The following is a 16,494-nucleotide window of genomic DNA, read 5'->3' as shown; positions in this document are numbered from 1 at the left end:
TTGACCTCAAACATGCTGCTTATGTCCAAGAAAGGTTGACATTCGGCTCCCATTGAAATTGGAGGCAAAATTCCAAATTATGTTAATGGAAGAGGAGTGTTCTCTTTATGCCTGAATTCCAGGAATGTGTTTTAAGACTGAACTCCATGACAGTGAAGAGAGGGTGAGAGCGATGGGGAATATGACCATTGAAGAAACACACTTCCGAAAGCTTATTTGAACATGCAGTATACTTATCTCATGGTTATTTCAGTATTAGACCATGTACTTTATGATCCCTTGAGTGCACAGCTTTCATCTCTGTAAAGTGTTCAGAGACAGAATAGCATTAAGGTGAACCTACACACCAATTTCCCTGATCCCAGTGGTGCAGCACTTTGATATGATTCTTGGGGAAAGGCGCAACAACTACTCTTCCTCCACTTCCTAATTAAATTTATTATTTTATTCCTAATTAGTTGTAAGAAATTTTTAAAGCTTCTTTCCAATAGGTTTTCTTTTGTATCTTATATATGCTGCTCCTTTTTGAAGACTTTTTTTTAATATCTCCATATCCCATTATCATAGCTTACTGTAACTCTTATCCAAAACTGCAAATAGCTTGGGGTTCTGGAAACCTTCCATCTTAGAACACTTTTTTGACATTGTATTAATATATGCAATATGTCTTGAGTTATTTTTTGGGTAATAAACTCAATAATTCTAATTTCCATGTTGACGGACAGTATGGTAGCCCCAAGTTTCCCTTGTTTATTTAGATGACTGGGTGTGAAATATATTAAAACTCTACGATTCAGCAGATTTTTGAGAGAGAGACTCAACTAAGTCCCTATATAGGGCAGAGTTCATAAACCGAGGGTAAGAGTCTCTGAGCATTAACATATAAATCTGAAGTTGTGCTTCATCAAAACTATGTTCCGATGGTTCCAGCATATTCCGGTTGATAAGTTCCCTTACTCTGGAATCCAGGCTGACCTGTAAATAAAGAAAACAGTTGTTAAGAGCAGTTGTTAATCTTCTCTATTGAAAATTGTGGAAAAGAGTTAATGTGACCGTAGTGGAACTGAAACCTATGTAGGCATTCTGTTACAGAACTAAGGAAAGTAAAAATAATGATAAAAATAGGCCTTTTCTGCTGTGTTTTTATTGTCTCACAGCAGATTGACCTAATGATTAGGATGTACACTAATGACCTAATGATAAGCACACTAAAATTATTTGCAGATGAAGGAGAAACATTTAACTTGCGAGGAATGACAGGATGGATTATAATAATAATAATAATAATAATAATAATAATAATAATAATAATAATAATAATAATAAAATAAATAAATAAAATAATTTATATGCTGGGTTGCCCCAGCCACTCTGGGTGGCTCCCAACAAAAAATAGTAAAAACACAATACAACATCACACTAAAAACTTCCCTGAAAAGGACTGCCTTCAGATGTTTAAGTATAACCTATTGGCTATATATAGACACCTATCAGAGACTAGAAGAGTCTCCTACCTACAGTCAGACACCCTCGTATGTTCAAAGTGCTTCAGCCAAACTAATTTTGGAATGCCAGACTAATTATATTCCTTGGCAGTTTAAGATTTTAGACCTACAACTCACAAAGTTTCAAATGTCACACTTTACCCCTCACTATAATTTTGTTCCTTTCATCTCAGAAGACCACCTTTTGTCCCTGAAAGAGCCCCCCAAAATTTTCAGCAAACTGAAAAACTTGTTATAAAATGAGAATAGAACAGCTTTTTTAAAAAAACTAGCCAGTTGATTTTTTTAAAAAACACACACACTGAACTAGCTACATACCTGAATGGAAACATCTTGAAATATCAGTTAGAACTTTCATTTTAGATTGTTGGCTTAGTCCTTTTGAAATCGGGTATACTACAAAATAGTGTGAAAAGGGTTACAAACCTCTTTGGGAGAAAGAATGGAAATATAATCTTCATATATTAGTCTTGCTTTCTCTTGAATGATAGCCTTGTTAGATTCCTGCTTTAGATCTTCGCAGGCCAACCAGAAAAGCATATTTTCTTCGCTGAATTCTGTCCGAAGGAACTCCCTGAAAGCGTTTCTACCTGCTGGCGTTCTCATCAATTTGTCAAAGGACTGGCTCCAGGCACTCACTTCTTCAAGAGTTGGAGTTGAGCTGTAATATGAATGAAAAATAGAGACCGGGCATTACCAAGTTAACAGTACAAGAGGAGAACTTTAGTGGGTGATAATTTTGTAGAAATCGGGAGATTAAATGCATGTTATGGCATGCTGCAATACCAGCCTTTTCCAAGTGCTGAGGAGAAAATATTGCTGTTGCCCTAGAGCTAACTGAAAATCCAAGAAAGTGGAGGAACAACAATTTCACCACTCGGCTAAAGATGCAGACGACTGACTTGCCAATTAAAAATATACCGTGTGGCAAGTTACTATTTGAGTAGATGACTTGCTAAATTCATCTTATGCATGCCAGCAGCAGTGTTAATTATTGGGCAGAACAATGCCATAGACTGCTACAGGTGTGCCTCACCTCTTGTGTGTGGGCTGAATAATGAGGCAAATTGGGGTGATTTGGGAGGGTCTTTCCTCGCCCTGAGTTAAATGTCAATAATCCCTCATGAGCAGATCAGAGTGCCCACAAAATCTCATATAATTCTGTACAAGATACGGCTCTTATGTGTCCCTATATAACATCTCTTACGTGGTCTTCTATAATATCTATGTTTCTCTATGTCCAGGGGCTTTTCAAGAAGTGAGGCTATCCAAAATGCTGCCTGAAGATCACTGAGGAGCTCTGGATTGTTTTCTGTTAAAACAGGCTTTTTTTCTGTTACAATACATTTTTAAGGAATAAGCATTATTTTAAGTTTTTAAAAACACTTAAGTTGTTCTGCTTAAACAACATAAATGACAACCGAGAGCTCTTCGCCTATTGGAGACCTATAAAAGCTTTTAAAGCCTATTGGAGAACACAAATAACATCCAGAAAGAAGCTGGAGTGAAGCTGCAAAGTGTTAAAAGATGTACTAATAGGAAGACAAACCATTCAGCCACCACTTAATTAAGCTAAAGTAATAGACGAGCCCCTGTTCTCCACATAAGGGATTATGGAAGAAAATTAATCCTTTTTACTTCCCCCATACAAATCTCCTGGACCTTAACTGCAAATTGGTGGGTTTGAACTACTCTGGTAAGGCTCCTGTGCCTGAAAAATTTTATCCACTTTGGTCAAAACATGGAAAAGTTATCATTTTTATTCTACCTATTATAATAAATGGGGAAACACAATGGGATGTCTCCAAATAAATTTTGTTCACAGTAGGCTCTGTTTATGATTGAAAAGAATTGAAAAGAATGGCCATAAGTTAGAAATTTCCATTAATTTCAGAGAGTTTACTTGGAGTATGACTGACATTGGATACAACTCAGAACTTTGTTTTCAACAGAGCAGCTCAGAATTCAAATTACAGAGTTACTTGCAAACAGATAAGGTTTCCTAAAACTGCAGATACTGTATAAGGCATACATTGCGACTTGTGCACATCCCTATAACCTGTCATGTATTTCCAGGGCATATATCTGCCATGTTTTAAATTGTTAGGAAATATGACAATGGCGACTTCTCTTAAAATTTTATGGAAAAATAAAGGGGAAGATTTTTTAAAAAAAGATGCTAGTATTAGCCTTCCCTGTTTCTGCAACTAGGCAAATGATCATCAGAGTTGCATGGACATGCGTTCTATGCAAGTAGCTATGAGTGTGGCAGCCACCTCCAGTTGTAGGAGTCTAAGGCTGCATACCTATCAGGCATTTCCATCACCACCACCCCAAGAATCCTGGGAACTGTAGTTTATCCCTTATAGAGCTTCCCAGCACTCTTAAGAAACTGCAGTTCCCAGGATTGTTTCGTGTGTGTGCATGCACATGCTTTAAATGCATGTTGTTTATGCAGCCTAGATGGATAGACACAAGTGTAGAAACAAAAATTAGTCTTCTGTGTTGATTTGTTACCCAGCTAGTTCTTACCTTTCTTCACAGTTTGGAATAGCTTCTGTTCTGAGTTCATGTGATGCTGCTCTTTCATCTTGATTCCTAACAGTAAGACTGCAAGGCAACAAGCATAGTTTAATCAAGTGGAAATAAAGAAGTTTGCTGAAGCTTTGAATTTGTTCCTCTAGTTTTCAAACCTGATCATATGTTCAAAGAAGTTCGCCCCAGTACAGTGGTACTTTGGTTTACAACCATAATCCGTTCCGGAGGTCCGTTTGTAAACCAAAACAGGTTGTAACCCAATGGGGCCTCCAAATTTTTTTTTTTCATAATCCCCCCCCCCAAAAAAGGGTTGTAATCCAAAAAAAGGTTGCAAACTGGGACACACACTTCTGGGTTTGATGTGTTTGTAATACAAAACGTATGCAAACCAAGACGTATGCAAACCATGGTACCACTGTATAAGAACAATGCACTCCTACACCAAAATATTTCTCTTGAATTGGGTAAATTGAATAGGACATTTCACAGCAGAATTGATTCCTGCTTTGTGTCTTCTTTCTTGTGATTTTAAAAGCAGAACAAAAACCCAACTTTATCCTGATATATATATATATATAATTTTTATTTGATTTTACAAGTATAAAATTATAACAATACAGCCATATACATCCACATTTAAAGATTCCTCTGAATCTCTGGACTTCCCACCTTCCCCTCTGTGGGTCCTATTATTAACCTTTTCTCCTGCATCTTTTTCAATAACCCATATTTTATATAACCCCATTATCTCCTTAGTACTTACTACATTACAAGTGTTATTGCATATACTCCTTTTTAAAAAAATAATAATCTGCTGAATGGTGAACCATTGGCTGCCCTGCTGCCTTTTGTTTGATTGCACTTAATTGCATTGTTACATTGTTTGTCTAAACATTATATATAAAAGACATCCTGGGAATGGAAATACTGAAGGGTGGGATACAAATGAAAGAAAATTGTTCAGCAAGACTATCAGTACCGCCACTAACAAAGCTTATCTGGACAAAAATAAATTCTATGCAAAACAGTGTAGGAGACTATGTTCCTACTCTGCTTTATTTTTTGTATTTCTCATGCTTCTCAAAAAGACAGCTGTGGCCTTTTAATTTCAAGCCACCTAAGAGAGACCATTCACCATAATTGCTTGGCTAAAAGTATAATTGATCCTGAATTGCTGATGAAAAGATGGAGCATAAGTTATGACTTCAGCCAACAAAAGCCCATCTGGTGACTGTTCTTTCTCCTCAGTTTCTCTAAAATGGTTAATTCCAACCCCACAAGAGCTTTCAGTATTGGAGATTTTGTAACTTGGGGTACTATTTCTGTTCCTATTCATATTTTTCTTTTTCTTTGCAGCCCATTCAGGTTATTTGAGGAAATCCTTTCTATAAACATGGATTATAAATAGAGCTTTGAATCGCCGTTTTTCACATTTCTCCTGACTTGAAAACAGTAATTTTGAAGAAGTATATAATTTTGATGGTAGAACGAGGTTTTTTACTTGGGCAGGATGCTATTAAGTGCAAGTAATATTTTTAAGAGTCATGAATATAAATTAATTTAAAACCTCCAACAGAGCAACTTTTTTTTTAACTTTCATTATATATTTTTCAATGGGATTAAAAAGAAAATGGAATAAAATGACTGTGAACTTTATATCCAAGCTAAAGACAAACGTATGCCTGTCGTGCAAAAACCTATTGTGCTTTTATTTCCTTCTGAAATAGTTGAAATAACTGCACATGAATAAATCCTGTTGCCAGCCATGCTCAGTAACAATATTTGAAAGGTGATACTCTAATATTGCAGAAGTGGTTACACTAGAAAATATTTTCAGCAGTAAGTTCTTGAAGTGAGCGACTATTTCCCAGGGGGTCGGGTGCAGCCAGCTTTTATCGGCCAAGGGTGGACTGGAGTGAAGCCTGGTCTGGTCTGCTCTCAAGCCCCTCTACTTACCCTGGCCAAATTGGCCAGGGTTCAAACAACTGGGTGGGAAAGCCCGCCAATCAGAGTGGCCAGCCCAGGGATTTTTCACTGCCTGCCCCAGCGTTGCTCCCTGGGAATCTGAGATGACGTGCAGCAACCGCTGCCCATCCCTTGAAAAGGGTAAGCAGCCATTTCTCACCTGCATCTGTCCAAGCTAGTTTCATGTTTCTGCAGCAATCCCACCCAATATGGATGACCCCTTTATGCATGCTTGAAAGACTATTTGATATGTATGTTTTGTCGTCAGGACAAAAGGAGTAACTTTCCAGATTGATTGTATTTGAATACTGCTTTTCCTTCAAATGAACCCAAAGCAGCTTGTAAACAACAAATAGCAATAACATAATTATTTTATATTTATGCTGTATTTGTGATGTTCTATTAACAGATCATCAATAATAAATGTAATCTATAAAATGCTATTAACAATGCAGCAACTAAAGTGAGATGAGCGCCGCAACCCCAGAGTCGTCCGCGACTGGACCTAACGGTCAGAGTTCCCTTTAACTTTACCTTAAACTAAGCTAGGCTAAGCTAAGCACATTCTCCACACACCCATGACTCATAATCTTTCACCCTATTCAGCTCATTAAAATAAACATTTTGATTGAGAGATACTTGATGTTATCTCTCACTTGACAGAAGTGGGGTAGTGTATGGTCATCCTTTTTATTATGCATTCATGATTTGTGTTTGTGATGGGATCAGGGTAGTTATATATACAGTTATATAACCTTGGATCCCAAATGCCCCCGTTTTGGAACGTTTTGGCTCCCGAACTCTGAAAACATGGAAGCAAATGCTCCGGTTTTCAAACGCTTTTCGGAAGCTGAACATCCGATGTGGCTTCTGCTTGAGTGCAGGAAGCTTCTGCAACAAATTGGAAGCTGTGCCTTGGTTGTCGAACATTACAGAAGCTGAACAGGCTTGTGGAACAGATTACGTTTGACAATCGAGGTTTGACTGTACATACATAATTGTTGTTTCTCTACTACCAGGCCTTGGGCTGATTAAACATTCTAATATCTTTCTAAATGAGTTTGAGGGAGGGGAGGTTATTGGTCTGTTTTTGTTTTGTTATGTATTTTGTGTTCTCATTTTGTATTTTTATGTTGTGAACTGCCCTGGGATCTTTGGAAAAGGGCAGTATATAAATTTAACAAATAAATAAATGAATGAATAATAAGTGATCCTGTTTGTACCTGCAGAAGTTCTGGGGCAGATGTACTGCTTTATTTGCAATTGGTGAATGTTCCATAGCTTCCTGCTGAAAACCTATAGTTTTTTATACAACAAATGTTCTGGCTTATTTTATGCCCTGCTTTTGTTGTGCTATAGTGCAGGAGTGTCCCTCTAGATGTCAATAATGCAACTGGGGAAGCATAGCAGAACAATGAATAAAGGGAAATGACGTGTGGATTGATCTGGTAGAAATCCACCACATATACACTATTATTGCATTAATGACATGTTGTAGAGTGCACCCATGCAGAAAAACTAGCCAGGGGAGGGGCAAAGTACACCGTTCAGTTCTAGCTGTCCATCTGTTTCTCAAATAAAAATCCTTAACGTGGGCATGACCTTGGGTTATAGGCTACAGGTTACTTACTGAAAGCAGCAACAAAAACTTTTAAAATGAGAACTCAATAAGATGATTCTGAAGTGATCCCTATACACCAGTTTGCTGATTCTGTGCTGCCCTGATTGATTGCAATGGGGAACTGGATTATATAGACCAAGTGCACATTATGTTCCGTGCTGAATCCTGTGAGGATAAGTCCCAGATATGTCAGCTTATGCATTTTAAAGATCCCTGCTAAGAATATGCTGTTCAGAAGCTTTCCTTTTGAAAATTATACGTGCTACTTTGTTCCTTTTCTCTTTGTTGCAGTGTCTAGGTTTAGTAGATAGCACACAGGATAGCTAAACTAGCTGTAGAGTGAGGTCGTATCCTCAGTGCTATTTTTCTTGAAAACGAGGTGCTGGAACTCGCCCTGAACGCTTCCCTTGTTCTCTTGTAATGGCAATGGTGCCCACCTGAGAGGTGCGGGAACCGAGTTCCAGTGAGTTCCAGCTGAAGAAAAGCCCTGCACATCTTCAAATTATCAGCCTTCTCTTGGTTTCTCTGGAATGGTGACTAGGTATCCACTCTTCTGTTTCTTTCAGCAATGGCTGTTTCATAGTACTTTTAGAAGTATGTGGTCCATTGAAGTTAGAGCCTCTGGGTATGGCCCTCTGAAATGCTTCCTTCCTTAAATAATGGAATCCACACATTGCTGATTATTATGAAGAGCTGTCCCCCATTAGCCATTGATCCATCTAGCCCTGCTAGGTGAGATTTTCTGGAGATACCTGGGACTTAATATATGTGAAGCATTTGTTCTGCTGATAAGCTACACCCCTTCCTAGACTATCCTTTCCCAAACTGGTCCCTGGCCGATATCGATAGATTTCAACTTACATCAGCCTCAGCCAGTGTGGTCAATGGTAAGGAGTGATGGGTATTGGAGCCCAAAGCGTCTGACTCAGCTGTTCTAGAATCATAAGAGTTGGAAGGGACCCTGAGGATAATCTAGTTCAATCCCCTGCAATGCAGGAATATGCAGCTGTCCCATACGGGAATCGAACCTTCAACCTCGGCATTACCAGCACCACACTTTAACCAACTGAGCTATTCAGGCTAAACACGTTCCTGCATTGACCTGCAGCTGAGAAACACATAAGGTCTGAATGGCTCCAGCTCTGCTTGCATCTTTATGTATTTCCAGAAGATTTAAAGAACTGGAAGAAATGTTGTTTGGTGTTTTCATCTATGGAAAAGTAGGCAACAGCTGCATCGCCTTTCCTCCACCCCTTGTAAAACTCATCTGATTACTCAAGGGCATACATGGTGTCATCTTTTCCCCTTCTTCCCCCAAGAGGTTTGAATATGGTTTAAAGGCATACCAGGAGCAGCTGCAACAACAGCACCAACAGAAGCAGCAGGCATTGGACCCACGGTTTTCAATCCCTGGCTGTGGCTGTACAGAGCTCGGTGTCTCCTGGGTCACAGATGCTTGCCTTTTGCGCATCTCCATCCGCTCGGATCCCATGGGCTGCATGAGGAAAAAACAGGAAGAAGGTTAGACTGTGGAAAAAGCCCAGGCATCAGGTTTACTGCTTCACTCATAGTCTTGGCACCCAGTGGCGTTCCTAATTGTTTCTAATAGGTGAAGTGGCCTGTGGAGCAGTCAGAAGAAACTGCTTCCTTAATTCATGGTCCTAATCAGATGAGGAATTCTGGGCTGGTAATGTCCTTAAACCCACCGTGACTGTTTGTCATTGATTTTTAATTTGCCAAGTGTTTTGCGGTCTTTGTTTCATCCATAGCACAATGCAACAGAGTTTCTGAGAGAGCAGGGGAAGTGGGAAAGATTCCCAAGGCCCCACTCAGCAAAATGAGCAGGAGGGACCCCCATCCCACCATGAGAGCAACAGGGCTGGTTTGCCATCTTTCAAAATTTGGTTTTCTAGTTCGCCCTGTTGCAGACACAGGTAATACACATTACTATCTAAATTGGGGTCAGCAAACGTTTTCATCAGGGGGCCGGTCCACTGTCCCTCAGACCTTGTGGGGGGCCTGACTATATTTTGAAAAAAATAAATACCCTGCAGGCCAGTCCCACAGCTGCCTCTGGACCTAGAGAAGGAATGCACTCTGCACGCACTCAGGAGCGCGTCTTGGCGCCACTCGCTCACCGGCATTGTTGATGAGCAGCAGCCACTCCATCAGCCCGTCCCCATGGAGCTCCCAGGCGGCGTGAACCACGTGCTGCAGCCCATCATATGAGGCCAGGTTGGTGGGCAGGCCGCGCCTCAGGAGCACCAGGCAGCAGCTGTTCCAGCGCGGCTGCTGAGTGTGCCACCAGCAGCAGCGCCGAGCTGGGCACCAGGCATGGGGCAAGCGGGCGTGCCAAGGTGTGGCTGAGGCCCCACAATGCACCCAACACAATGCCCATGGTGCAGCGCAGACCACAGGCCCACCTGCCAGCCTCTCGGTCCATGGCCTCGCCGTGTTTACCTCAGTGTGTGGGCGGCGAGGCTTCGGATTGGCTGCAGGAACTTCCTGCAGCCAATCCAGAGCTGTGCCAGCATTGCAGAAGTCAGTCCCCAGGTGGTGAGGCGTCTGCAACTTCTTTTCAAGGAAACGCCATGCCACGCCAGTTTAGCTCAGCACAGGGACTGACCAAGTGGGCAGCAGGGTCCACGGGCCAGATTTATGAGCCTGGTGGGCTGCATCCGGCCCCCCCGGGCTGTAGTTTGCCGACCCCTGATTGAAATGTTGACCATTTAAGTCTAAAATGACCTCATTGCAACACTGCCCAGGCTGCCCTTCTCAGGGGGCTCAGACACCTTTCTGAATGTCTTCATCCTGCCTCCACTGCCCCAAAAGTTGAGCTGGGCAACAGAGAAAAGGTCACAGCAAGAATGCTTCTTGTTTTAGAGAGCTTGAGGCAGAAGCAACAACAGTTGCCTCCTCATCTCAGGCTGCCACGTCTATCTAGCCAGCATTGCCCATTATGACTAGCAGTAGCTCTCCAGAGTCTCAGCCGGAGGTGTTTCCCATTGGCAGCTACCTAATTCTTTCAAGGGGAGATACTAGAGATTGAATCTGGGGTCTTTGGTATTCAACACAGGCACTATCCCTATGCTTTTATCTAAAGCAGCACATGAGAATATAGCATAATCCTAAACACGTCTACACAGAAGAGCACTGAACCAGTGCTTTTGCCTGGCTAGAATGCGTCCTTGAACTCTGATTACAACTCTTGGTTCCCTGGTTGAAGGATAAAGAAGTGTGGGTGACCATGTGTAGAAACTAGCCTGCTGTAAAAAGGTAAACTTTGCATTCGTTGCTCTGCCTACTTTTGCTTCTGGCCTTGTCTGCCACTTGCACTTGCCCCCAAAATGTTGGCAAAAAGTTTTCCCATCCTTGTTAAACATCCCGTGTTTATCACACATACAGCCTTTTCAAATGGTCACAGGGATTATTTTGGGTTTAGGTAATCATTCTCACCCTCTGACCTCACTCTCCTGCATTCTCCCCTTCCCACTGCCAACCCACATGTACCTCTGCTTGCTGATTTGGGATGACACTTCATGCAAATAGTGAAGTGGAGTATAATTCACAAAAGTTTACGCCACAATGAATTTGTTTAGTCTTTAAGCCACTGCAAGAATTATCACTACAACACATTTAACAGGATTCCCCTGCTGGATATGCTTATAAGAAGTGATCTATATATCAGAAGATGCCATACGAAAGTGAACAAAGAGGAGAATAGCACTTAATAACAAACCTGTCCATTCTTATGCAGCAACACAGGACCCTGCACACTTACTATAGGTGTATCAGTGTAATTGGACCACTGTGGTGTAGCTGACAGTGAGTTGGACTTGGACTGGGGAGACCCAGGTTCAAATCTCTGTTCAGTCAACCAGCAGGCTCCTGGAAGACCTTGGGCCTGTTACTGTCTCTCAACCTGCTTCTATGATTAAATAAATGAAATGTGCCCTGTGAAATGAAAACAGTGAGGATTCTGTTAGAGATTTGTTGCCCGCCTTGCAAAAGCATTTTTATAGACCACTGTCCGATCAGGTGTTAATTGTGGGAAAAATAACCTGAAATGTCAAAAAGGGAAAGAGAAGAAAATCCATTTGATCTCAAACAAAGGCCCACATTTCTCTGTTGGTTCTCTCCTTGTTCCATGTGAGCCCCTTTGTCGAGAGAGGGTTCTGTGAATGGGGCATACGCAGAGACTGCTGAAGCTGAAAAGGGCTGTGTGTGTTCAAGACTGACAAGATGATTGGCCTGGCCTTTATTTTCAATTGTACTTTGGCTCTCACAGCAAACGAGAGCTATAATAAAGCAGATGGTATATTGTTCGATGTGGCTTTATTCCTGCTTACTTTTGTTCCTAAATTAAGCAGGAACTGGTCTTGCATACATATTCAGGGAGCACAGGTTTTTGGAGGAAATGTAGGGGGAAATACTGTTCAGGTCATGTGCCTCTTTTGTGTCCTAAATAAATGAAGTTTGCATACCTTCCTTGCTATTGCTGCTGTGGTTGAGGCTGAGGTTTCCTTTCTATATCTGACAAAGGCACACTTTAAATAACTGTACTGCAAGGGGAAATTCAGTAGTTGCAACTCATGATCAGCCTGCACAGCAGAAGACCATTGCTTATGAAATTTCATTTTCATTTCACTTTTAGTTTGTATACTGCCTTTCTATATTGTTATACACAAGGCAGTTTACAAGCTGTAGAAAGAACAAAATATACAGTTCAACAAAAACCATACTGGACCCTGCTTTGCTTGACAAACATGCCAGCAGCTAAGTCATAAAAAAACTAGGACTTTAAAATAAACAACTTACATCAAACAGAGTTATATGCAATGTTCCATGTATTGTGCAATAAAACTAACTTTCAAATGGCAAGCTAGAACACATATCCAAAGCATAATCACATTTAAGTAGCCATAAATCAGGGGTGGGGAACCTCTGGTGTAATAAACAAACAAACAAACAAACAAATAAATATTTATACCCCGCCCATTTGGCTGGGTTACCCCAGCCACTCTGGATGGCTTCCAAATGTTGTACTACAATCCCCATCATCCCTGACTGGAGCTGGAGTCCAACTATGTCTGGAGGGCCACAGATTCCCCACCCCTGCCAAAGATACACTTTTCTGTTGCACACTTCATTTCAGGTAGATGCTGGTTTGAGACACTAGAATCTTGTCCTGAATCCATATATTTGTGGATATTGACTCCTGCATCCCCTTTGAATAAGAACACATCCCTCGTTGTCTTTCTGGGCCCCTGTTGCTCCCTAGCTTACCTTCAAGCAAATGTACAGAAAAGAAGACAGAAGTATACAGGTTGGCAGAGATGGGCAAATGAGTGGAAACGAAGGAGAAAACAAAAGCAAAGCCAGAAGAAGCATAGCTCAGCAGAGAGATTTGGGGTTGGTCACATTGTGCAGCTTGCCAATCTCTCCACAGGCAAGGCATCCTGTTAGAAGCAGAATTTTGCAGAGCTCACTTTACCTCATTAGCTTTGCCTCCCTTGCTTGATCAAGATGTCAGACCATTTGAAAAGAAGAAGAACCTATGATAATGTGTGTATTAACAAATGGTTAACTCGCTGAGAAGTTAGGAGCGCTTCTTTGTCTCTGAAGCTCTTGTTTATTACACTCACAAACATCATGTTTCCTTTTATTCCCTAAAGCCAAATCAGCAAATCACAAAGGCAGATGCTTACACTGGAAAAATTGGTCTAATTTAATTGCCAGCACTTGTGACTACTTGTTAGTTAAAAGGAAGGATGTGCTTAATTAGCTGCACTGGCTGCCAGTTCATTTATGGGCCGAATTCAAGGTTCAAAGTCCCAAATATCCGAAAGACTGCCTCCTTCCCTCCAGACCCTGCCAGATGTTAAGATCAGCAGGGGGGGGGGGCTCTTGGAAGTTCCATCTCCCTCAGAAGTTTGGAAGTGGGGGTGGCCTGGGAGAGGATATTCTCTGAGACAGCCCCTAGGTTGTGCATTTCCCTCCCCACAGAGGAGTGTCTGCTTCTTCATGATACTGCACAGCTTTTAGTGAATGCTGAAGAACACCTGAGTTGTGGGTTTTTGGGGTCCACCTTATTCCTGTGATTCTAAAATGCTTTAACTGCTTTTAGTTTTAAATTTCAAATTTCTCTAACTTGCCTTGGGTCCTTGCTGGTCAATTTGATGATGAATTTGCTAGATTAAGATCGTTTGCTTCCTCTGAATCCATAAGGTTGAGGCAGACTTTGAAGGTCCTCAGTGGCACCCTGTGCAAGGCGAAAATTTGGCAGCCCCCACCTCCTGCCTCCCATTCTGCTCACACAATGCCGCTGACCAGAGCATAGATTACAGTAGCCAAGTTAAGACACTGGTATTACCAGTGAATGAAATTACCAAGACTGAGGCTCCCTTCTGCAGCTGCTCCTACTGTCCAGATACAAGGAAGCTGACTGCACGATGCACAAAGGAACACTATTTATTCATTTTTATCTATGTATGTCATTTACTTTTTACCACTCTTCATCAAAATTTATCCCAAGGCAGAGGTTTTTTTATTTAAAAAGTAAAAATATAGTGAACTAAAACAATACACATAATTAATAAAGCAGCAGCTAAAAGAACAAACTTTAATAGCCTGGGTGAACGTTAAAAAGGTGTTTGCTGGTATAAAATGGGGGTGGGGATAACATGTCTTCCTTCAGTTCTTGTCGGACCCCAATTCCCATCAGCTCCAGCTCACATGGCAATGGTCAGGGGTAATAAGAATCATAGTACAACAATATTCGGAGAGCCACAGGTTCCCCATCCACAATGAAAGCAACAGGCAAGCCTTCTTGGTAAGTGTTGCCCAATCAAAGAGTCACAGCTAGAAAGGCTCAGCTGCGGTGGTCAGAAAGGGGCCTGACAACCTAAGGCCACTGGCAGGTTGACATGGGAGATGCTTCTTCTTAAGGGTACCTGTATCCCAAGAGATTTAGATAGTGAGGGAGAAGCTGTGGACCTCTAGATATTGTCAGACTCCATCAGCCTCAGCCAGCAAGGCCAATGGGCAGGGATGGTGGGAGGGCCACAAGTTCACACCCTTGATATAGGGTCTTAAAGATAAGTATTATTAGCATTCTGAATTAGGCTTGGAAGTGCACAGGAGGCTCAGGAAGTTCTTTCAACTTGGCAAAATGGGAGATAAATGACTGGTCCCCACTAAAATCCTCACTGTTGTATTCTGTGCAAATTGTAGCTTCTGAATAATCCTTGAAGGTAGTTGCACACATCAGTGCTGTCAGGAGACTGCCAGAACATATATGACTGTGGTCAGTCTATTCTCTATCAAGGAATTTTGTGCAAGACTGGGTACCACAGACCAAGCAGTTGGAAACTGTGATTCATGGTGGAAGAGAAATCTTCAGTTCAGTACAACTATGGAAGCCTCATATTAAAAAGTTATAGAATACCAGAAACTAGGTTGCCTACGCCCAAGTATGATGTTTTTAGCTCTGAAAAGCTTTGTTTTTTTGCAGGCATTATAAGCATTGCTTTACATTTCAAAGGCAATGCTAGTCAGAACTGCAACACCCACCCACACAGTCACAACAAGAGGTACACTGCCCTATTCACTAATAAGCTCAAGCTTGCATTCGATTTATCCACGATCTATTTGACAGCAATCTGACAGCATGAAGAGGGTTTAAATGGGGACAATTATGTGTTCAAATGTAGGCTGCTTTGGAAAACTGGCTAATGTTGATACTAACTCCAAACCTTCAAGTTCTCAACTTTATTGGAACCATACATATATTTATACTTTTACTATTTGAAGGTCAGAATGTAAAATTAAAATGAAGTCCTTAGGTACATAGGGTACTTCTAGATGACCTGTTTATTGAACATTTATGTTGATTTGTTTGCACAAAGTTTGCAGGGATGTTAGATGACATTGGCCAAGATTATCCTCAGTGGTCTGGGATGCAGGCTTCAAACCCGTAGCTATTTATTGAGCATTCATTCTTTTTTGCTTTCAGGGAGGTTAAATGGCATTGCTTCAAGCAAGTGTTATACACTTTCCACTGTATTTTCTCCATCACTTTCCTTACAGCACCAAAAATCCAGTGCTGAAGGGGAAGTGGGCTTGTTGTGCAAGAGCAGCAAATCAGGTTTAATTGTGCAACCTGAATTTGCTCGTAGTTGATTGAATCACACCCAAACATGGCAGCAGCTTGACGCACCTGTGTGTGTGTGTGTGTGTGTGTGTTTAAGGAACTCTAAATGCAGAAAAATCATTAGCTAGTTTGTCCGTCACTGAAATAGTTACATCTGAGTGTGCTGCTTTAGTTAAACTCACTTTGAGTGGATGGGTGTGGGCATGTGTGGGTATGATATATATATATTGCTGAATACATTTATTTTGTGATTCTATGAGCTACTTGATAATTAACAAAATGGAGCTGAGCAGACAGCTGCTGAAGCCGATGTTCTCAACTGACTCCTGTCAAGGTCTAATTCAATGAGCATTCTGTTCCCCAGGCTTTCTTATGAATGGCCTCAACAAAGCCAATTTCACTGTAGTATGTTGTGATTCACACCAAGGAATCTGACAGCTCATAGTGGGTGCTGAAATCATGTGGCAGTGTATGAGCTATGACTCAGATTTTATTGTATTAAGTGCTGAAATCTGACTCTGATCAAATAGAAACTGACACTGTATTGGTCAGCATGGTGGTTTGCCTCAGGGTGACTCATCATGGAGTGCACAATCATTGATTCATATTCATTTGCCTTTTCAGTTGGAATCCTCTGTTGAAATCCTCATACTGCTATGCTTGGGTATGAGTCCACAGGTGAATCCTAAATTGCATGCGGGACCAGGTATCCT

The 16,494-nt window shown here is 41.3% G+C and overlaps 1 protein-coding gene across 6 annotated transcripts in view; it reads right to left on the bottom strand.

The window, feature by feature from the left end:
• Positions 1-522: 522 nt before the first annotated feature.
• RGS20 (regulator of G protein signaling 20) overlaps positions 523-16,494 on the bottom strand; it is a 48,035-nt gene continuing 32,063 nt past the window's right edge. For all 6 annotated transcript variants that reach the window (XM_081205179.1, XM_081205174.1, XM_081205178.1 and 3 more), the window contains 4 exons: positions 8,976-9,124; positions 4,038-4,115; positions 1,932-2,166; positions 523-975 (listed from right to left, as the gene is read on the bottom strand). In XM_081205179.1, the coding sequence (XP_081061305.1) occupies positions 787-975; positions 1,932-2,166; positions 4,038-4,115; positions 8,976-9,124 (651 nt within the window). In that variant the 3' untranslated portion in view covers positions 523-786. The remainder of the gene's footprint in view (positions 976-1,931; positions 2,167-4,037; positions 4,116-8,975; positions 9,125-16,494) is intronic.

The sequence above is a fragment of the Podarcis bocagei genome (assembly GCF_964188305.1).
Source record: "Podarcis bocagei genome assembly, chromosome: 8".
Classification (NCBI taxonomy): domain Eukaryota; kingdom Metazoa; phylum Chordata; class Lepidosauria; order Squamata; family Lacertidae; genus Podarcis; species Podarcis bocagei.
This window is presented reverse-complemented; position numbering and strand designations above follow the sequence as displayed.